The 22920-nt window shown below is 32.5% G+C and overlaps 1 protein-coding gene across 9 annotated transcripts; it reads left to right on the forward strand.

The window, feature by feature from the left end:
* Positions 1-1747: 1747 nt before the first annotated feature.
* On the forward strand, positions 1748-22142 carry LOC134259313 (uncharacterized). Of its 9 annotated transcripts, XM_062741906.1 has the most exons (7): positions 9771-9980; positions 11437-11557; positions 13664-13784; positions 16066-16380; positions 17672-17830; positions 18723-18827; positions 20937-22142. In XM_062741906.1, exons 3-7 carry the CDS (start codon positions 13721-13723, stop codon positions 21050-21052), a joined length of 759 nt encoding a protein of 252 aa, XP_062597890.1. In that variant the 5' UTR covers positions 9771-9980; positions 11437-11557; positions 13664-13720; the 3' UTR covers positions 21053-22142. The 9 variants fall into 9 exon arrangements, with proteins under 9 accessions (XP_062597891.1, XP_062597896.1, XP_062597890.1 ...); XM_062741907.1 differs by lacking the exons at positions 9771-9980; positions 13664-13784 and adding an exon at positions 1748-1840; XM_062741912.1 differs by lacking the exon at positions 13664-13784 and having other exon boundaries at positions 9770-9980; positions 18723-18818.
* Positions 22143-22920: the final 778 nt, after the last annotated feature.

A 22920-nucleotide genomic window follows, 5' to 3' on the forward strand; every position in this document is an offset into this window, starting at 1 on the left:
CGAAACCTTACTGCACATCTACATGACACCACCAATCATCCCCCAAAGGATGATTAAGCTACTGTGAAATATGTAGGAGGAGTTCAGGGAAGAAGGGGCTTTTTGTATAAAAAATGTCATTTTTCGACCCCCATTTGATCCCCCGGGGCAAAATCAAAATTCCGAAACCTTACTGCACATCTACATGACACCACCAACCATCTCCCAAAGGATGATTAAGCTACTGTGAAAAATGTAGGAGGAGTTCAGGGAAGAAAAGTGTGACAGACGGACGGACGGACGGACGGACGGACGGACGGACGGACATGAGTAACAACAATATACCCGAACTTTCTTTCGAAAGTGCGGGTATAATAATATTTTTTAAATCTTGCATGTACATGTACCACTGTAACATTTAAATTATTTAAATTAAATTAAATTTTCTCATTCCACAACAAGTATCTTAGCTGTAGTAAGACATCGTATGCTTCTATTACATTGAGTTACGAAGTGAAAAAAAAAATTGGAGTAATGAAATGTCAAAGATCCTGTTGGGTTAAGGATTACAGTATTATTCTTATTAAACATATGGACTTTACCCCGAAATAACATGCAAGGATAAATTTTAAATGTTTCCATTTTGATATAATCACAAAGTTTTTTTTGAACGAAAAAGAAATTTTATTGAATATACTAAAAATATAAAAAGCATTCATAATACAGTTTCGGCGTTGTTTTTAATTTCCTTTCCCTTTGCATTTTTTTCAATTTTTTAAAAAACATATCGAAAATGTTTAACTTTGATGTTTTTTAAAATTAATACATGTATCATTCCTTAATACTGTTCAAATGAGCTCATGCAGTTTGATAACCTCATGCTATTATGTTTCAGTCTTTTTGTAACCTTTCCAAATGTAAAATAGATTCATTAGTCTTATTTATTTCGAGTTCAAATAAAAACTAATAAATATCTACACAGGAATGAAAATTTTATCACCTGTTAATTGCCAATGATATTTCTGAATGTCGATTTGACGTCTAGAGCAAAGAACGTTTTGATATTATTATTATTTTTTTTTTAATCTGTCTTCTTTAAATCTGAAAATATTTTGCTGAAGAAGCAATATTTTGTGGATTTTGTTTCTTTTTGTTTGAATTTGTTGAACATCATTATAAAGAGATTTCCACTCATAATTAGATGCCAACACTTAAGCTTCAAATTACCGGTAATACCTACACTCTCTAAGGGCTTTCAATCTGTATACTGTAAAAGCACACATATTCGTCGGGGATTAAATTTCGTTTATTTAAACAATTATGAACAAAATTAAATCCTACAAGAAATTCAATATGACTTTACATTGAATAGAGTTAGTTTCAAAACAACTAATTTAATCTTGATAACTCTACGAACATTTATCGCCACGGAAATTTGTGCCTTTACAGTATCTGAGCAAAAAGTTAAATGTTTATTTACCACTATTTGGGGAATGCTGTTCAAAACCAGTTTTTTCCTTCATCTTACATTCGAATTTTCTATATTAACAAGAGACTGAATATACTTAGTTAAGCTCAATATTTTCTGCAATTTTACAGAAATCAGATTTCAGATTGACTAAGAGCTCTGTAAATAATTATATCGAGAACATTTTAAGTGACAGTCTGTAGAATATGAACTGTGTACTAACACTGACATAATAAATCGAAATATTATATGAGATGTTTTCCAGAAGTTAAATATACACTTTGTTTTGTTTTTGATCATTAAAATCTCACAAAGAGTACAATCAATGACAGCACGAACCGAAAGTACAGGTAAGGGAATTTTCAATATTAGTTCCCCCTTCCGTGGAAACAGGTTTGTCTATTTTTTTGAAAAAAAAGTTTAATAAAGATGTCTACTTGTTTTGTATTTACCGGAAATTTATTTACCAAAAATCAATAGAAATTGCAAATTAATTAGCCTTGGCTAACAAATGTGTTTAAAAAGGGAAAGTTAAATCAATGATTAAATCATTCTGACTACCCTAAGCGTAATCGTCGATTTTTAGCAGGACATTTGCTTCTTCAATTTTTTTAACTTATTTTTTTTTCAAAAACAATTTTAGATAGAACACATTAATTCTGATTAAATTTTTTTCATATTTATATAAGACTTTTTGACGATATGTTAATCTTTTTCATCTAATCCTCGACAATTTTGAAAATTTTTGGCATGAGTTGTAAATCAATCTGATTTTTAAAGGATTTAATACATATTAATTATTAAAAATAACAGCACTTGTGTTACGGAACATGGCTTTCCTCATTCAAAGTTATATTTATCCAAATAAGTATTGCAATAAGATTCAATACAAATCTAAAAAAGTATCAAATAGATTGATTAAAGTGTCATGCACGTTTGGTAATGTGTTAGACATTCTGTATCTTGCTATGTTCTTGTACAGAGATAGTAGATATGAACACTCACTGAATATTTTACAGAAAGCACAGGTGAAAATGTCATGTCCATAAATCATATATGGTTATAATGTCAATGTAGATATGTACAGACAGTGCATGGCTGGAGTGCCTCTGGGTAGAAGAATGAGAAGGGCCGTGACGAAGGATGATATGTTGTGTAATGAGAACACTTACATTAATGAACTAGTGATGGAGCAATTCAGTAACAAGTATGGTATGTCTCTATTACTGATCTACTCTATTACTCTAGTAATGCTACACATGTTGTTAATACTGAATCGCCACAGACTGGGTGACACAGTGACGTCACAACAATCTCTACAGGATCTACAGTCTCTACTGCTATATGATGACGAGTTTAATGTACCAATTTATCTCAGAGATATTTCCCGGCAAATACTGTATTTGCCAACAAATCTGTGGGGCCTATGTCGGGTCACTGCAGTCCTATCAATGTTCATTACAACAAGGAAGTGACATTGTTAAGAATGAACTCCCTTTTTTGATTACACAACTGCATGATGTTTCTACATCAGAACAATTGTTAACAGATCACATTAAGATTGACAGTTTGTAATTGATTGAAACTGCAATTGTTCATCTTTTTTTGGTTCTATTTTCGAATTTGTTACATTTTTAATATATCCATGCCCCTAAGTGTATTTGCATTGAATGCGAGTATTGTACACGTTATTTCATGCCTGCAGATTTTCATTTCCTTTTTGGGCTGAAATTAACTCATCTGATAACCTTATAAAAATGTTGTTGAAAGAGCTTCTCATTAGTTTTGTAGTATGTGGCTGTTTACCTTTATTGAAAATGAAGTTTTGTATTGTCAAGATATTGTCAAGGGTTGATTAAAAAGTTCACGGACGATGTCAATCTTCAAAGCATTCGTTATGATACTCATTCAATATTTAAAATAAGTGCAACTTGATATGTAAAACTATATGTTTTGTTAATGTTTATAGTTTCATTCCATTCAATTCACCAGAAATCAATTCACTTCATTTTAAAAAATAAATATGCTGTACTTCAATTGTTTTTTTTTTTTATTAATAAGCGACATTATGTTAAATGAGTTATTTTATTTATGATCAATCTGCATTCGGCATCAAGATTATTTTTCTTTCTTTTTTGGCAATATTCGATGAAAACAATAACTAATTCCTCATACTGTTTGCTTGATAGTTTTTTTTAAATAAATTTTTCCTTATTGCATATAACTTAAATTGGTGTTGGGCATTTAGGAAATAACAGTAAGTGCTGATTTGACTGTCGCAAAAAAGAGAGATTTAAGAAATAAGATATCATTTTTAGACTTGCATTGGGGTATGACATGAAGTCGGTCACGTGATCAAATTTTATAACGCCCGAAGTGCGTTATGATAAAGAATCTGGGTGGATAAGGCTAGTCATATGCCTACGCACGGGCAGGTAAAATATCGATTAAAAAATTCTTGCAAATTCCACTTTTTGTTAAATTTGGGAGTTATTTATAACCATATGCATACAGTAAAAATAAAACCTGAATCAAATTACTTACAAAGTTTTTGTAATTAACCCACCAAAATGGTAACTCGCTTAAGTAACCATAAAAATGATAGAAATGGAATGTTAAAACTGTGATTTTTATATAGAGTGGGTCTTTGTACCATTTTTTTGTAAACAAATATTGAAAGGGTATGGAAGGATATATCACTCACCATTTTCAAAAAAATGGTACGAAGACCCACTCTATATAAAAAAGTTAGTTTTCCTACTTAAATTTCGCAACATATTCTATAAAACTCCAAGTCCAAATGTGCGTTTGCTAATAACATATAGAACTATTTGATATTTAAAGGGCAATGTATGTGCGACTTCATGGCTCAGTAGTCATAGCGGCGGTGTTGAAACACCCAGGTATTTGTTGCGAGTGTTCGAATCACGTTTTTTTTTTTAAGTTCAGGTTGATATTTTTTTTCACTAAAAATAGAATGAAAAGATAAGATGATGAATTTATTTACTGTCAATTAATATATTTCCTTTAATAAACAAGTTTTCAAGCTACATGTGTATATAATATTTTGTACGCATTCAGTTCAAGACTACATTACACGATTGAAATGTAAACAGTCATGGGTAGACCAGCGCGATATGGCTGTTCTTATATGCAAAAACAGTTAAAAGGAAAGGTAAAGCGTACTATCTCCCAAACCCTGAAAACATAAAATTATTTTATAGATCAACTAACATGCAATATGAAAAGCATCAAGTTAAAAATACTGTAACGATAACCGCAAGGTTTAAAAATTAGATATTGTCATTTGGACAGCGCTGTACAAAGTTTAAATGTTTAAGTAAATCGTACATCTGTGAAATTTCCGAAATGCTTTCAGAGCGACAAAATCCGTGTGGGCAAATGACTCGCCTTATCCCCCCAGATTCTTTGATCACGTATCGACTTCATGTCATTCCTAAATGCAACTCTAAAAAATGATATTTTATTTCTTATATTTATAATTGAACGTTTTTATTCATTTTACAAACAAATATAGGCATTATTTAGACTTAGATTTTGAAATGCAACGTAACGTTGCTAAGACGTTTTGTGACGTCACGTGACAGTCGGAGCTTTCCAAATTGCACGTGCAGTTTCCTTTCCATACGCAAGAAAGTCTGATCATGTGATCGACTGCATGTCATCGAAAATTGAATTTCATTTTTTTAGTATTGTCATATAAGGAAAGACATTAGCAAATATAAATATAAGGTGTTGTCACAAGCTTATTAATGCAATTTCGTTTGCTGATAATGCCTTATCAAGCTGAATATTGATACATGATATACGTCAAAACGTCTCATATTTTAAAAATGTATTATTATGAAGTAAAAAATCAAAATTAATTTCCCTCTCGTTTAACAGGTCGAGACCACTACCTTATATGGAAGCCAGTTTTTAACACGTGACAATGTCTTCGTCACACCTGTTGTCCAATCAAGCGACTGATTCCTAAAGCATGACATTCTTCTACGTGTTTATTATTCAATGGCGACACGTGGTTTTCGTCGGTTTGTTGCACAATATTTACCTCGTCACCGGAAAAACTGTAGAGCCCCATTGTCACTTTGTAAGACCGAAATTGAAAGATTATGTTCTAACGACATTGCTCCATGCTCACATTTAATATTTGAGTTGTTTTAGATGATATATAGTTGCTTCTAATACCTTAAAAACACTTCGACGTTTGCATGTACATAAAACACTTTCTGATAATATTGTGGAGTTAAATAATAATTGCACACCCTCTCCTGCAGACTAAAACCAAGGACCTATGTATTACCTGCTAAAACTATGTTCACGTATATCACGTGGAGAAAAACTCAGTGTTTTATCGACACGATAGCACCTACGTCTCTTTGAACAATACTTATAGGCCATTGTTTTATTAATTGATATAAGACTTCATAGCGCAAATTTTGTAAATGTGAGCATAGAATTGAAAGATTATACATCATTTTAAACATTTCTTTCACAAACCTCAAAAAAGAATTAGAAATAAGTTTCCTTTTATTTTCAACTCAGCTGGGTACTAGTAGTAGCCCACAATGCATTGCGTTTCATTCATCAGTAGGGAAAGTAAACAGATATGCAAATTTATGCTGACGTCAGAAATTCTAGTGGTTTCGACCTGTTTAAGTGTTGATCAATTAACTACTACTGCAATGCATTCGCCAATCATAATGTACAGACCATTTCACACTTTTCAAAATTATGTCCCTTGGCCGCAATCTTAGGGGATAAACCCATACAATCCACACAGTAGCCTTTTTAGTTTTCAGGTTTGTAACTTCGTCATTTGACTTTAAAAAAGCTCTGCCTTTTTTATGTATTGATTGCCCCAAGATGGGTAAACCCACACATCAAAACGAAAATTAAACACGATGGATTTATCACAGCACGCCCAAATATTTGGTAGCATATTTGGTAGCATACAGAGAAAAAATGACGTTTCTTTCCCTTTTGTCCTTTTGGTTGACCCCACAAAAGGAAACAACTTTTGCAATTGCTATTATTTACTCTCACAGACGTAATATAGTTCAGAAATTTCACAGACATTATTTATTTATACAGCATACTTGTGTAATAAATCAGTGCACATACATGTAAGTAGAATTTCTTGCATGGATTTAATAAGTGTCCACGACCGAACTTCGCGGACAATACTATCAATTCAATTTCTTATTAGTCCTCATGCTCCTATAGAAGAAGAATTTCTTGCTGCTTAACACATGTAGAAATAAATGTAGCTAATAAAGCTTGGGAAAAAAACGTAATTTATTTTGATACCATGCCTATGTACGAGGGCCGTTCAAATTTACGCGGACCCTGCTATCATTTTATCGTCACAGACGTCATATAGTTAATAAATTCCACAGACATATGTATCTTCTAGATTCCAATAAGGTTAGGCAAAAAATTGGACATAATTACATTAGACCAGGCCAGATGAAAATTTGGGTGAAATGACCTAGGTACATGCAGAAGAGAGAAATGACCTATCGTGAAAAATAACCTGGCAGAAGAAAAAGTTTTAGAGAGAAATGACCTGACACCTGATAAATATACTTTTGCTTTACTTAAGAAAACGTATCTGCGTAACTGAATATATTATACACTTATAGACTCTTTTGGTGTTGAATATGGTTTGTTATTCACCAGAAAAATATCCATATTGACCGAGGCTTCATATGGACATTTTTCTGGTGAATAACAAACCATATTCAACACCAAAAGAGCTCATAATTGTTTTATTATATAGTGGGATTTGAATAGATAAGATATTGAAAGCTGTATGACGACACCATTTTCATTTGCGATTTTCCATTGTTAAAATTAAAAAAAAATCCAGATTACTGTTTGTAACCTCCGTGTTTTCCTTTTCGAGTTTTGCTATGTGTAAGATGTCCAAATTAAAAAAAAATAATCATGAAAAACGTTTGAATACTAGTAATTGTTTTCCTGCTCAGATACATAGCTCGCTGCGGCCGTTGCAACAATTGTTTACAACGTTGTTGGATGTTTTGAATGTGACGTCACAATGCCGTTGCACGCGCATTGACCCTCCGGTGAATACAGCCTAAAATCCGATGAATATGAGTGTAATGAACTGTTTGCGTTTGTATAGATAGCATAGGGAATATTAATAAACTATATAAAAAATTGTATTATTGCAATGCAGCTTAAAATATTGCAGTTTATTAAAAAACAAGTAAAAAAAATAGGATTTTTTTGCAGTATGCCTGAAGTTAAAATAGCTGTATAAACTATATATGGCTGATATGTATTTGCAGGTCTGATACGTATCATTATTTCCTATGTAGCTTGTAACAAGAGCTTTGATTGGTTACAAAGTCGGTTGTAAATTTCCGTACACCCGACTTGAGCTGGAGGTAAATAAAACGTGACGTCACAATGCGCTGTAGTACGTGGTATAAATGATTTATAGATAGGTTGAGACACAGTAAATTGAATTTATGTTTTTTTACAAATAAATTTTACGGATAAATAGGAAATAAATTCGTGATTCAGGTTCAATCAAGGGCGTACGGGGATTTACCCTGGGCTGTATTCCATACATCCTTTGGCATACAACCCGGGATAAATCCCCGTACACCCTTTATTGAACCTGAATAGCTAATAATATAACACCCCTAGTTAATTAAACCTAATAGCACTTGTGAAAGAACACCTTTTTCAGAAGGGTGGGGGCATTCTATTAAGTCTGATGACACAAACAAGAAATGGACGTCTTGATTTGTATTTATGTTGGGCCTATTCTTGTTGTAATTGGTTAAAATAATAAATTTCAAAAAGATTTAGAAATTGTAAACATTTCTGGTGTCCAAAAGTATATCTTTTACCAATCATCCTCAATACTGTATATAATTTTTTGACATATCAGATCCCTTTGAATGAAAAGAAATCAAAATTTTGGTTAAACTTGTTCATTTGAATATTGACCTACGTAAACATGATTAAATCGTTATTTTAATATGTTGACGGTGCGACCGTTAGAGCGAGCGCAAACTCTTGAATGTTTTAATTTAGATCGGGCTCGTCAAACCGCATGTGACATTTGGTGCTTCTAGACTCTGACGTCACATGACGTCGTCTGTAAGTAACAAATACCAAGAAAAAAACTGAACAGTGCTGAAAGTTAATGAAAAAGGTTACATTTACAATTTATCTTCAATATGTATCCATTTAATCAACGCTAGTAAACTTTTTGTTGAACATATGCCGTCATTCTCGCGAGAAAGCAACTTTGCTAAGTGATGCATTGTGGCTCAAAATTACTGCAGATAAAAAATTCTGAGGAATGAATGTGCAGTATTTCGAATTTTCTCTTCGCCCAGGCGTTGTCGTTAGGGCTCGCAGTGACGAGCGTCGCTTCGCGACGCTCGCTGCGCTCGCTATTAATTTTTATAAACAAAAGTTTGTTTATATCATCTGTCCTTAATTTTAACCTTTTTTGTTTTAAGGATTGACAGATTTTGTTCAAACTGTAGATAGGGTACATTCGAAATAGAAGTAGAAACTTACACAACCAGTCGGAAGTCCGTGCATTATCATTTATTTATATATTAGTTCATGTGTATTGTGTTTTAACACCTAGTATGTACAAAATATAGATAATAAAACAAAAACTTTTCAGCATCACATCCCGTTTCAGTCCTCAAAAAATATTACCATGTGGGCCGAAGTATCTCGGGCTGATACAAAGTGTGATGTGGAAAAGGGTATCGTAAATCTGGAAATTTTTGCTGGAGATAGATAAATTTTTAGCAAATTTGTGAGTGCACTGCATTCGCAAAAATAATTTTCTTAAAATTAAATCACCAGTAAGAGAATTTAAACAAAGCAGTGGTCATTCGCAAAATTTTGAAACGTAAAAAATAATCAACATAATTTTAACCCGAATTCGCTAAATAAAATCGACATAAAAATTTACAGATTTACAAGTATGTATTTTTCTCTATATATTGCAATGCGAAATTTCGAGTCAATACCCAGACATAAATTGATAAGATGAGTAATCTCCAAACCCTTTAAGTTCTAACCCAGATAAAAATCACTCTTCAGGCAATATATAAAGAAACGGGCCATTTAAAAGTTATCTTTTTAAAGTTAATGGTCATACGTATATGCAATATAGAAATAACAAGACTTTATCCAAGGAGCTATATTCAGTGTGTCATATTATCATGCATATTATTTATGCAGACAGATGAATTATTCGACAGTGTATTTTATTTTCAACACTGCAAGGTAAAGGAGTGTATTTTATTTTTAACACTGCAAGGTAAACGACTTGAATTTACAGTCGTCAGTTTGTTATACGTATTGTAACTGCACATGTTATTTGTGTGCCGATAACATGGATAATTTGCTGTTATCATCTGAAAAGAAAATAGAAATTCTAAGTAAGCTTCGATTATTCTAAGGATTTACAGCATACCTGAGTGATTACAGTGGCCCGGCCGCCCATGTAAGTTAAATTTTTGCACCAATAAATGTCTACCACAAAACATCTGACAGACAATATCATCCATCCATTTCATTATCAATCTTAATGCCCCTATATATATATACTGAGTAGTATTTCCTGCTACTAGATAGAATTTAATGTACTCCAATATGCCTGTAAATACATAAGTTCATTTAATCTACATGTGATACTACATGTACCATGACTTTGTAAATAAGTAAGTTCATCATTTATATTTTGACTTCGGCACCTCGATATAATATCTATGTAGAAGTTAATCGGAATACACATGTAAAATTTTAAGAATATGTACATAATTTATTTGATATCTACCGAGAACATCAGGATTACAATTACTAAACAACATTTATTTAATCCTATTGATGTACTCTTATTTTTTAACGAACATTTGCACCTGATAGTTTTGATTTTTCTTGGGATATATTCAAGATATCACAATTTTAAAGGAAGCTTTATTAATTTGAAAAAAAAAATACAGCAATTTTACTGCAGCTATTCATAAAATACCAGTATTGCGGTGAACACAGCATTATATTACAAGAGGATTTTGTATGTTTACAATATGCCTGAAGTCATAAAATACATTTTGGGGCATTCTCTGAAATGTAATTTTTTTAAATGTAAAGCTCATCTAATTGACAGAAGATTGTTTCAAACTACAGATTGGACACATTTGAGATTGAGGTCGAAATGTACCCAAACAGTGTGAGGCCAGGGGCTTTGTTCATGTCAGAAGTCCATGCATGATTATTTATCTATATATCAAGTTCCTGTCTGTTGTGTTTTAATACCAAGTATATAATAAACATAATAAACACGTCCTTTCCCATATCACACCCTGTTTCACCCTCGAACAATAACATCTAGTGGACCACGGTTTCTCGAGCTGTTACAGAATGTGATATGGAAAAGGATATCATATTTTTCTCTATATGAAACAGCCTAATTGCGTACTTCTCGAAATTCTGAAAGTTGTTATACAGTACCATTTTAAAAAAAAGGTCTACGAAAACTTTCAGCGACAGGAGCTTTCATACGATCGGACCAAATTTGTGGAATGAACTGCCTCTGTACATAAAAAAGGTCAAACTTAAATAAAAATTAAAAGTACTTCTTTATGGATTTAAATGCTTTTTAATTATCACTTCCAATGTATCTATGAATATTTTTATTTATTATTTATACGTCAATATTTATTTTACAAATTAAGTACAACGCCATTTAATATGTTGAAGTAAAAATTGGCGTTTATTCAAATAAACCAGTTTAAGTTTCAACATGTCAAAAGTCAGTACCCTAACGTAAATTTCATATATATGTGATCTCCTATCCCTCTCTGACCTAGTTAAGATACACGTCACCCCTACTTTGTCTTCTGACAGTGTATAAAGAAACGGGTCATTTAAAGTTTTTTTTATTCTTTTTTTTATCATAGCAATACCGAATTAACAGGACTTTAACAAGGAGACATATTCAGTGTGCCATATGTATCATGCAGATTATTTATGCAGACAGCTGGATAATTCGTCAGTGTATTTTATTTTTAACACTACAAGGTAGTTTTAGACGTTATTTGTTATATACTTAAATGACATCAATTTATAGTCGTCAGTTTTGCCATACTTATTGATATTGATCATGTTATTAGTGTGCAGAAAATTTGCTGTTATCATCTGAAAAGAAAATCACAAAATCTGAGTAAGCTTTGATTATTCCAAAGATTTGATAATCTATACAGCATTCCTCTGTCATCACATTGCCCATGTAAGTAAAATTCCTGCACTATATACGTTTCTACGATCGAACAGCTAATATCATCCATTCATTTCATTATCAATCTTAATGCCCCTGTATATATATATATATATATATATATAGAGAGAGAGAGAGAGAGAGAGAGAGAAAGCACAGAGAAATTCACTTTTACAAGGATACTCACTTCCGCCCCAGCCCGGGGTTGAACTCTCGATCTACGGAATCTGTCTCCTAGCAGTACAGGAACAGCGCGTTAGACCGCTCGGCTATCTAGGCAAGTTAAAAAACTTGCTTTTGATGCCGATGGAATTCTCACAACGCTGCCCTACACTACACGGTCATTGAGAATGGAAGTGAGGTACAGTTATTTGGACATTATTTTATTAGAGGATTGTTACCAATACATGTTGTGATGAAATTATTTAATTTTATTTAGAAAGCACAAATTACAACAACTCTTTAACTAATATAACTGCCCTATATATGTATATATATATATATATATATATATATATATATATATATATATATATATATATACTGAGTAGTATTTCCTGCTACTAAATAGAATTTAATGTACTCCAATATGCCTGTAAATACATAAGTTCATTTTCCCTTTTATTAAACTTCGGCACCTCAATACCACATGTACAATGACTTTGTAAATACGTGAGTTCATTAATTTATATTTTAACTTCGGCACCTCGATATCATGTCCATGTAGAAGTAAATCGGAATATGCATGTAAACTTTTAAGAATATATGCATATTTTATTTGACATCTACTGAGAACATCAAGATTACAATTACTAAACAACATTTATTCAATCCTAATGATGAACTCTTATTTTTGGAACGAACATCCGATCGGAAAGTTATGAATTTTTTGGGGATATATTCAAGATATCACAATTTTAAAGGATGCTTTATTAATTAAAAAAAATACGGCAATTTAATTGCACCTATTTCATAAAATATATCGGTAAACACAGCGTTATATTAAAAGAGGATTTTTGAATGTTTGCAATATTCCTTAAGTCATAAACTATATTTGGGGGGCATTCTCTGAAATGTAACTTTATTAAAATGTAAAGATCATCTAATTGACAGAAGATTGTTTCAAACTATAGATAGGACACATTTGAGATTGAGGTAGAAATGTACCCAAACAGCGTGAGACCAGGAGCTTTGTTCATGTCAGAAGTCCATGCATGATTATTTATTTATATATCAAGTTAATGTCTGTTGTGTTTTAATACCAAGTATATAATAAACATAATAAACACGTCCTTTCCCATATCACACCCTGTTTCAGCCCTCGACCAATAACACTACCTGGACCGAAATATCTCGGGCTGATACAGAATGTGATATGGAAAAGGGTATCATATTGTTCTCTATATAATTATGAAACAGCTTAATTGCGTACTTCTCGAAATTATGAAAGTTGTTATACAGTACCATTTGATAAAAGGTCATCGAAAACTTTCAGCGACAGGAGCTTTCATACAATGGGACCAAAATTGTGTAATGAACTGCCTCTGTACATAAAAAAAGTCAAACTTAAAAAAAAAATTAAAAGTACTTCTTTATGGATTTAAATGCTTTATTTTAATTATCACTTCCCATGTATCTATGAATATTTGTATTTATTATACGTCAATATTTATTTTACAGGTTTAGTACAACGCCATTTAATATGTTGAAGTAAAAATAGGCGTTTATTCAAATAAACCAGTTTCAGTTTCAACATGTCAAAAGTCAGTACCCTAACGTAAATTTCTTAGATACGTGATCTCCTATCCCTCTGAGACCTAGTTAAGATGCACGTCACCCCTACTCTGGCTTCTGACATTGTATAAAGAAACGGGTCATTTAAATTTTTTTCATTCTTTTTTTTATCATAGCAATATCGAATTAACAAGACTTTAACAAGGAGACATATTCAGTGTGCCATATGTATCATGCAGATTATTTATGCAGACAGCTGGATAATTCGTCAGTGTATTTTATATTTAACACTACAAGGTAATTTTAGACGTTATTTGTTATATACTTAAATGACATCAATTTATAGTCGTCAATTTTGCCATACTTATTGATATTGCTCATGTTATTAGTGTGCCGATAATTTGCTGTTATCATCTGAAAAGAAAATTGAGAAATCTGAGTAAGCTTTGATTATTCTAAAGATTTGATAATCTATACAGCATTCCTGTGTCATTACAGTGTCCACGTAAGTAAAATTCTTTGATTAAATAAGTGTCTGTCTACGACCGAACATTGCAGATATAGAGGATATTCAATATGTTTTGTAGTTGAATATGGAATTTATATCACGAGTGGGACAGGTTTTCTTTATATACTGAAAGGATTAAGAAACGCATATTAAACTTTTGAGTTAAATTAAAACAATTATTTCAAATATGTTTTTCAGTATTTTTATCATACATTTTAATTCATCTTTAATCAACAAGTTACCAAAATTTTGTGCGATTTTGAGTGATAGTTCCTGGGATACTGATATCAATATGGTGTCACCCCCAAAAAATAAAACTAAAAATTCTCATAATCTCCCTTTCGCATCAGTAACAAACTTGATTTTCCTGTGCTTTAAGTTCAACAGAGCATTTATTTTTTTCATAGCATTATTAGTCAACCCTTCCGACGGTAGTCTTAATAGCTGAGATTATCTGTATTATTCCAATGATAACAAATGCCCCCGCTCAATCGAATCCCGCGAATTTTCGATTTAGGATAGAATATACAGAACTCAGCAGGTTTGGTACTTGTGAATGGTTGTAAAAAAGTATTGACAAATATTAGCTAATTTTTCCAGTGTAAATATGCTAAAAAACATTACGCAAACGACGCGTACGTGTGCGTTTGAGAGTAAAATTGACGTAAGCTGGCCAAGCTCGCGGCCCAAACTAGAGCGGAAAGTGAGTATGTTTGTCTGCTGAATAAATATCAGTTTCGGTGATAATGCCTTGACAATAACCGAGGTGGCGTGATGAAAAGCCCTATCTTGTTGTGACGCTGGTACGCGCCAACGTCACCGTCATGGTTGGTTGGGAACATTTTAAGTTCACTCTCTGACAACCAAAAAATACTTTTATTTGGTTGAAAAGTTGAAAACAATCTGTACATCAGCATGTTTTTGCCTTTTTATTCACTTATGCAATATTGAATTCAATTACTAAACCCACAGTAGATTCCGCCAGTCATACCACGATTGCAAGAAATTTATACTGACTGCAAATATGCAAAAACGATGTCTATTATTCTAATGCATAGTATGGTACTACAAAATTTTATTACAAAATTATCATCATTAACATGCACGTGTTTTTTTACTATTTATCATTTCCCATACGTGATGCCATACATTTCATAGTTGAGTAGTTTTGACAAGTGATTTTAGTGCAAAGTAGCCAAAATAAACAACTGACCAATTTTCATAATTTTCGGTCACATAGTCAGAAAGTTTTCCCATATCATGTTCTTGTGCGTTTCTTTTTCCTTTCAGTATAGTTTCACGATTGCGAAAATTGAATTTTCTGTTTACTACATTTTCTTTAATTTTCCCTTTTCCTCGTTTTTTTATAATGGAGTTCCAGGCTACATGACGTCATAGTCGAGCGGTTGAGACATTATAGCTAAGTGTTGTGAGATGAAAACGTTGTAAAGAAGGATTTCAACAACATATTTGGGGATCTTTGTCGGTTTTATTCTATATGTCAGATTTCTTTTATTACACAAGGAGTATATTTTACAACATTCTTTGTTATTGGAAGGAAAATCCAGTAGTTTCACCGCACTTCTGATATTTTTCATACTGTTTTAATCTCGAAATCCTTTCACTCTGTGACAGAATATCATTTTTATTCAATGAATAAATTACAGTATTTCACTGTTAAAAATGTATTAAAACATAATCAATCTTTATGCTCCTATATGAACAGTATTTCCTGCTGCTAAACAGTATTAAATGTAGCCAGCCAATAATGCCTGTAATACATGTAATACATTTTTTAGCTTCGGTACCATGACAATGTTAATGTTATTCGGAAATTTTTACCACCTAATTAAACTTTATCCATCGTATAACCTCAAAATCTCAATTCCCTCCATATGTCGACAATTTGGGTTACATTGAGTCATATTTAACGAGGATGGTCTGCCATTAAAGAATGTATTTTTTTAAATGCTTTTTTACATTGGTTGTTGACATTTTATTCATTTCAAGCACGCAATTATTCATTTAAAAATACTTGATATACATTATAATTATGTACGATTTCTTTAGTTGTGGGAAGCTCATCCGTTTTTCTGAATCAAGAAGAACTCAGTCAAGGAGTATGTGATGGTGAGATGTTAAATGCAAGCATCCATGTCACCTGTGAATTCCGTGGAGCTAGAGCTAAAATAAGAGGAGGAAACGAAATAACACACTGTGAGAACAGAATATGTGTAAAGGGTGGACAATTCAGCGGGAAAGACAACATTCTCAATGTTTTCTTCCCTATGGATTATAAATCACACATCGACAATGTTTTGGAAGTAAGCGTCACGTGTTCGAATGGACGTGTCTTTGAATATGATTTACACATGGTACCATGTCGTAAGTATAACATTGTAAATAAAGTAAGTATTACATCTTATTACATTACATGTCGTAAGTATTACATTGTAAATAAAGTAAGTATTACATCTTATTACATTACATGTCGTAAGTATTACATTGTAAATAAAGTAAGTATTACATGTATTACATTACATGTCGTAAGTATAACATTGTAAATAAAGTAAGTATTGCATTTTAAATAAAGTAAATTCAACTTGCTGCATCGATACTGAAATATTGAGATAACGAACAGTAAAGAAGCTCAAAAATGAGAAAATCTGTTATATGATCACAAGTCTACCAAACTGAATCAAAACCCCAGTTTCTGATTGATTTGTCTACCGTTCTCCCTGTTATTTTCTTTACCGATGCACTTTTCTAAGTCAAAAACAAAAGTTACTTCGTCTAATTTTTGTTTTGCAAATGTTTATTACCATTTCAGTGTTTTTTGGGCGACTAACAAACTTTTTTAAGTTTGAGAGGACATTTCCAGCGTATACAGTATAGAGTGTTTTGGGCGACAAACAAATTTTTTTTAGATTGTCTGAGAGGAAATTTACAGTATAAATATTGTTATATCAACTAATACAACACCTATCGTAAAGGCTGCAATCAATTGTTTTTTATGTAAACATCAAATAAAGGGCTCTGATCATTTTGTGTACATTTTGAAGGAAGGGTCTCTAATATAAAAATGAAATTCTGTTGCTCTTAAAAGTGACGTTGAACATGTTGAATACAGGTTTAGTTATTTGAATTGATTTTCCCTCCATCCTCTTATTATACCCCCCGCTTGAAAAGTGGGAGGGTATATAGTGATCGGGATTTCCGTCCGTCCGTCTGTACGTCCGTCCGTCCGTCTGTCCGTCCGTCTGTTACGCTTTATCTCTTATCCGCAACTCCTCTTATACTACTGAGTGAAATTTAATGAAACTTTCACAGAATCTTTATTACATATTGCCATTGTGCACCTCCTATTTTACTTTTTTATTCGACACGTATTTTAGGTTTCCCAGAGCAAAACATGGACATTGCCATTTTTTGTTTACCTATGACGTCACATAATAGAAGCTTCTGGATAACATTGATAGGAGGAGTTATTCCTCTTTACACATTACCGTAAAACAATATAAAGCAACACATCGACATTATGGGAGGCGGGGGGTATCATTTAGTGAGCTCATTGCTCACAGTACCTCTAGTTTTGTTATTTATTTGATTGATTTGTTTGCAATTTTTTTTCATTGAAGAATATTTGTTTTAAAAGAGTATTATTCTATTGTTTTAGTATCTCAATTTAATCACTCTGTCGGATGCAACAGAACGCATGTGCAGATAACATGTGAACACAACTCCTACAACTTATCTAAACATGGAATGACGATAAAAAACTTAACAACCAGAAACATGTTGGTTACGTGCAGGAGGCAGGAAAAATCACAAGAATGTATGAGAGTATGCCAAAGAATACAAGTATTTATACCAAAGTCCCATGAACAAGCATACTGAGAGTATTGTATAAGTAATTAGCCCCTTCACAATAACTGCGGTACTACTCTTTTGCAGGGCAAAATAATAACATTTGACGAAGTTTTTGATGAGAGATAATTAAACGACGTATATTTCACATTTACTTTTACGTCATATTTCACCAAACTTTATCATTTTGCCCTGCAAAAGAGCAGTACCGCAGTTACCGTGAAACGGTTTATGCATGTCCCCTACCGGGTTCCCCTTTTCTCTATATAATACAAGCTCGTATGGAACATTAATTTATTGCATCAGGAACCCGATAGTAATCCCATTTTTTTAAAAAAATGGGATAAATACCATGTCATTCCGTCAAAGATCAATGACGCAGAACCAAATTCAAACTTGAATTTTAACTCATCAAGATGCACTTACATACCAAGAATCAGCTAAATATCTGCAAGCGTTAAAAAAAGAAACCAAGTGGGACAGACTCATAGACAAAGGGACAAAAGAACGGACAGACAGACAAACAGACTCAGAAGAAACCTATAATCCCCTCCAGTTTCACCAGTAGGGGACTAATAACACAGTCAACCACAGGTCACCAGTATTTATATCAAAGTCTTAAAAATAACAAACTCAGCCACGGGTATCCATTATTTATATTCAATTCTGATAAATTTTTTAAGCTTGATAATACATCTATTTAATTTTCAATGACAATTACAACGTCAAATTTTAGAATCGTAAAAATGATTATTACAGCAGTTATGATCAAATCAGAGAAAGGATTGTCTAATATGCAGTTTTTTCAAGATATATTTTTTTTCTGAAATACTTAAACGTTGTGTTTTGTAACTTTTCAGGTATCCCGAATGGTGCTCAGTTAATTCTACCATACGTGTATGGGCAAGAGATACAATGTGAGATGGATGGACAATTTTTGAACATCAACATTACAAGTAACCAAGGTAAATATTCGTAAACTTAACTATTACAGGTATACATGGTATATGAGGGTTGTCCGTAAAGTTCGTGGACAAGCTAAACTTTAAATAAAAATAGTGTCATTGATATTTATTATTAACATATTTATAATCCTATACTAAATGAGAATCCAAATGTAAAATTATATTCAATTTCAAATATATATTTAAAATTATGGCTTCATTATTGGGTTTGGTATGGTGACCCGGGGCACTGCAATATTTTGATTAAAAATTTATTTATTACTTTATAAATATCATTTGTATTTTGTCAAATTCCGCGGAAATTCGTATTTCTTTTACATTATGTGGTTGACAAAAGTTAAATCTTCAAACTTGCAAAATTTGAACGTTCAGAGTTTAGAAATGGCTGAGAAATCGAGGTTAGAATCTAATAAGACAGGATCGAGATTGTTCGAAAAAGGGATGTTTTCGGAAAAGGTGGAGCAGAGAGCAGCGATAAAATTCTGTGTAGATATCGGAAAAACACAAACAGAGACCCATAAATGCTGTAAACAGTCGGGGAAAATATATTTAAAAAACCCTTCCTAAGTATTTAAGTTGAATATATAATTTTCGGGCGGAAGAAACAGTTTACAGGATGACATGTGTGAAGGAAGACCATCATTCCAACATTGCAGTGCTGTAAAAAATGAATTTTGTAAGTTAAACGTGATCATGACTTACGTATTTCCGTAAATAAAATCGTCTTTACACGGACAGAGGTTGGAAGATTGCGAGATATGAGACAGGCATTGTTAAATATTATTTTACGAATAAAACCTGAACATTTTGTGCACATTTTTATGACTGATTAAAACGACATAAGAAATATATTGAGTTAAACGGTAACTATATTGAGAAAATTTACATGTGCTCGTATATAGCATTTGACGTCGGGTAACGTCAAGAATGTACGTTTCAGTGCTCCGGGTATGAGAGTGTGTCTTTTTTGTATCTGATAAAAATATAACTATTTGTGCTTTGTTTTTGTTGAAAACTTGAATATTTATAAAATGAAACATGAATTTAATGAAAATAATTGTTTCATATATTTTGTCAATGTTTGTCAGTAATTATCAATGTTGTCCACGAACTTTACGGACAACCCTCGTATGTATCTGTAAACAATGTACTAGCATGTAAATAAGATAAATATCTGTAAATACCATTATTACATGTAAACATAGTGCATGTATGTATCTCTAAACAACGTACTAGTAAGTAAATAAGATAAATATCCGTAAATACAAACATTGCAGGTAAAAAAAAAAGAAAAACTTTTAATATGAATTTTACAAGTAAACAATGTAATAAAAAACATGAACATTTCAATTAAAAAGGTTTGTATCTGTAAACATTATATGTTACCAAGGTATATTGATTGATTGTATACTGTTTAACGTCCCTCTCCAGAATATTTCACTGATATGGAGACGTCACCATTGCCGGTGAAGGGCTGCAAATTTAGGCCTATGCTCGGCACTTACGGCCTTTGAGCAGGGAGGGATCTTTATCGTGCCACACCTGCTGTGACACGGGGCCTCGGTTTATACGGTCTCATCTAAAGGAAGCAGGGCAAACACAAACCACCAATAAATCAGAGCTTGTATCAGATGCCAAGTGTTAAGTTAAAAGTCAATAAAATGATCTGACAGGTCCACATAAAATTTGACGAGTGAAACAAGAACGTTGACCCTATATTAATGATTTTTGATAAGAAAATAAAGATTAGACACGGGGTAGACGATAATCGGTCATATAGATTTATTTAAACAATTTATTTAAGTAACATATTTTAAAAAGAAAAAATATCTTAAGAATGTTGGAATGAGAGAGAAAAAAATTGCAGAAATTTTCAAACTGGAAGCTAGATATTCTGACTTTAGATTCATTTGTTTTATCTTTTAATTAATCAGCTCTACATACTAGATCTGTTCATGACTTTAAATTTGATTTTTTTTAAAAAATAAACATAAGTTTTATTCACCTTCAAATTTTATCTCACTTTTAATAAACATAATATTTTATCCTTCAAATGTTATCTCATATAAAATCAGAAGTGTAGGAAATAATTTTTGTTTTATTTTTCAGTTAATTGCACGGATGACCAGACAAGCGGACAGTTAGGACATTCTTACAAAGTGCTTCCATTCGGATGTTTTCTACTTCCCCTACTTGCACTTCTCCTTCCGCAATGTAACTGTTAAATATATTCCTTTAAGAAATTTCTATTGATTTGTTATGGACGTTTACGTCTACCTCAACAATTCACAGGTTGGAGTGTCTGGTTCGATAAGGGATGCTCCCTCCTTCTTAGCCCCAGATTCCTTCCCAGTAATTTCCAGGGGTCCGTGATTATGCCCTCTCTGTACTGCTCATAATTTTTTTTCAAGATCGATATGTGTTCATGAATGTCTTTACCTCTTACATTATTCCAAACAGAATATCATTTTCCAACTATTCCAACCATTACAGAAAACATAAACATAACAATGTAGGGCAACTTCACGACCTACCACGTTCACAAAAAAATAAGAGAACAATCGGTCTTTAAACAGTGCATACATGTGATATAAAGAGAATAGTTATATATATTTTATTAAGAACTTAAAAACTTGTTTAATAACTTTGAATAGGGTTTTAATTTTACATATCTCTGCCTTTTTTTAATCCTGTATAGCTTTTTGTTGAAACTTTGTTTTTTATTTATGGATATTTCACTTGTTTTAGTATAAATGTGTTTCTTTAAATGTTTGCGATGGAAAAAAAAATCAAAAGCTTTTTTCTTTATTATTTTGCCATTTTTACTATATTGTTCAACTATGTTCTTACCTTTTTAAGCTCACCTGAGCCGAAGGCTCAAGTGAGCTTTTCTGATCACATTTTGTCCGGCGTCCGTCTGTCCGTCTGTCTGTCTGTCCGTAAACTTTTCACATTTTCGACTTCTTCTCAAGAACTGCTGGGCCAATTTCAACCAAACTTACCACAAAGCATCCTTGGGTGAAGGGGATTCAAGTTTGTTCAAATGAAGGGCCACGCCCTCATTCAAGGGGAGATAATTGAGAATTAATGAAAATTTGATGGCATGTTTTAAAAATCTTCTTCCCAAGAACCACTGTGCCAGGAAAGATGAAACTTATGGGGAATCATCCTCAGGTAGTGTAGATTCAAGTTTGTTCAAATCATGACCCCCAGGGGTAGAGCGGGGCCAAAATGGCTGACCAAAGTTTTACATAGAAATATATAGGAAAAATCTTTAAAAATCTTCTTCTCAAGAATGACCAAGCCATAATTCATCATATTTATATGGAAGCACCCTCAGGTAGTGTGGATTCAAGTTTGTTCAAATCATGACCCCCGGGGGTAGGGCGGGGCAAAAATGGCCGACCAAAGTTTTACATAGAAATATATAGGAAAATTCTGTAAAAATCATCTTCTCAAAGATAGAAAATCCATGATTGTTCATGGGACTACTTTTGGATTTTACCTTTTCAATAATAAACCAATTTATATTTTTACCTAGCCACAGTGCTCAGGTGAGCGATGTGGCCCATGGGCCTCTTGTTACTTCTTTTTACCCATGTTTTACTAACAGTTTGAAGAAAACATTATAAATAAATGCATTATCTTTGTTGTTCTCTAAATACCATAATTTGGGGCAAAAATTAAACTGGGTGAAACATGTCAATGGTTTAGAAGTTATGAGTTTCTTTTTCAATATGCCAAAGATAAATATTATTTCCTTGATGCATGAATCAATTAAACATTTTAAGATATAACATATGTCTGTCGGTGTGCTCAATATTGTATGATGAAGAGGTATAAAATGAAAAGGTGAAGATTATGAACAGTGATCATCCTCGGACAATCTACAAACAATACGAGTGAATAGGGTATAAAGGTAGGATCGGGTGCCTTGGAGCATTAAGCATCCCTTTGTGCTTCAGTTTCAATCTGTTCAAAAGAAGACTTCCAAAAAACAATGAAAATTTGAATTTATGATGAAAGAAAATGAACGTTCTCGTGTAACGTCATTATTTTGTATGTTCTACAATGGATACAATGACCTTGTCAG

The sequence above is a fragment of the Saccostrea cucullata genome, unplaced genomic scaffold (assembly GCF_032062105.1).
Source record: "Saccostrea cucullata isolate Sc308-1 unplaced genomic scaffold, CSIRO_AGI_Scuc_v1 ctg3308, whole genome shotgun sequence".
In the NCBI taxonomy this organism is placed as follows: Eukaryota; Metazoa; Mollusca; class Bivalvia; order Ostreida; family Ostreidae; genus Saccostrea; species Saccostrea cuccullata.

Coding starts and splice junctions, on each gene's coding strand:
- LOC134259313 (XM_062741907.1), top strand. CDS start 11,494: ATGCAGATTATTTATGCAGACAGCTGGATAATTCGTCAGTGTATTTTA. Junction 16,381..17,671: donor TTTACACATGGTACCATGTC/GTAAGTATAACA, acceptor CTATTGTTTTAG/TATCTCAATTTAATCACTCT. Junction 18,828..20,936: donor CAACATTACAAGTAACCAAG/GTAAATATTCGT, acceptor TTTATTTTTCAG/TTAATTGCACGGATGACCAG.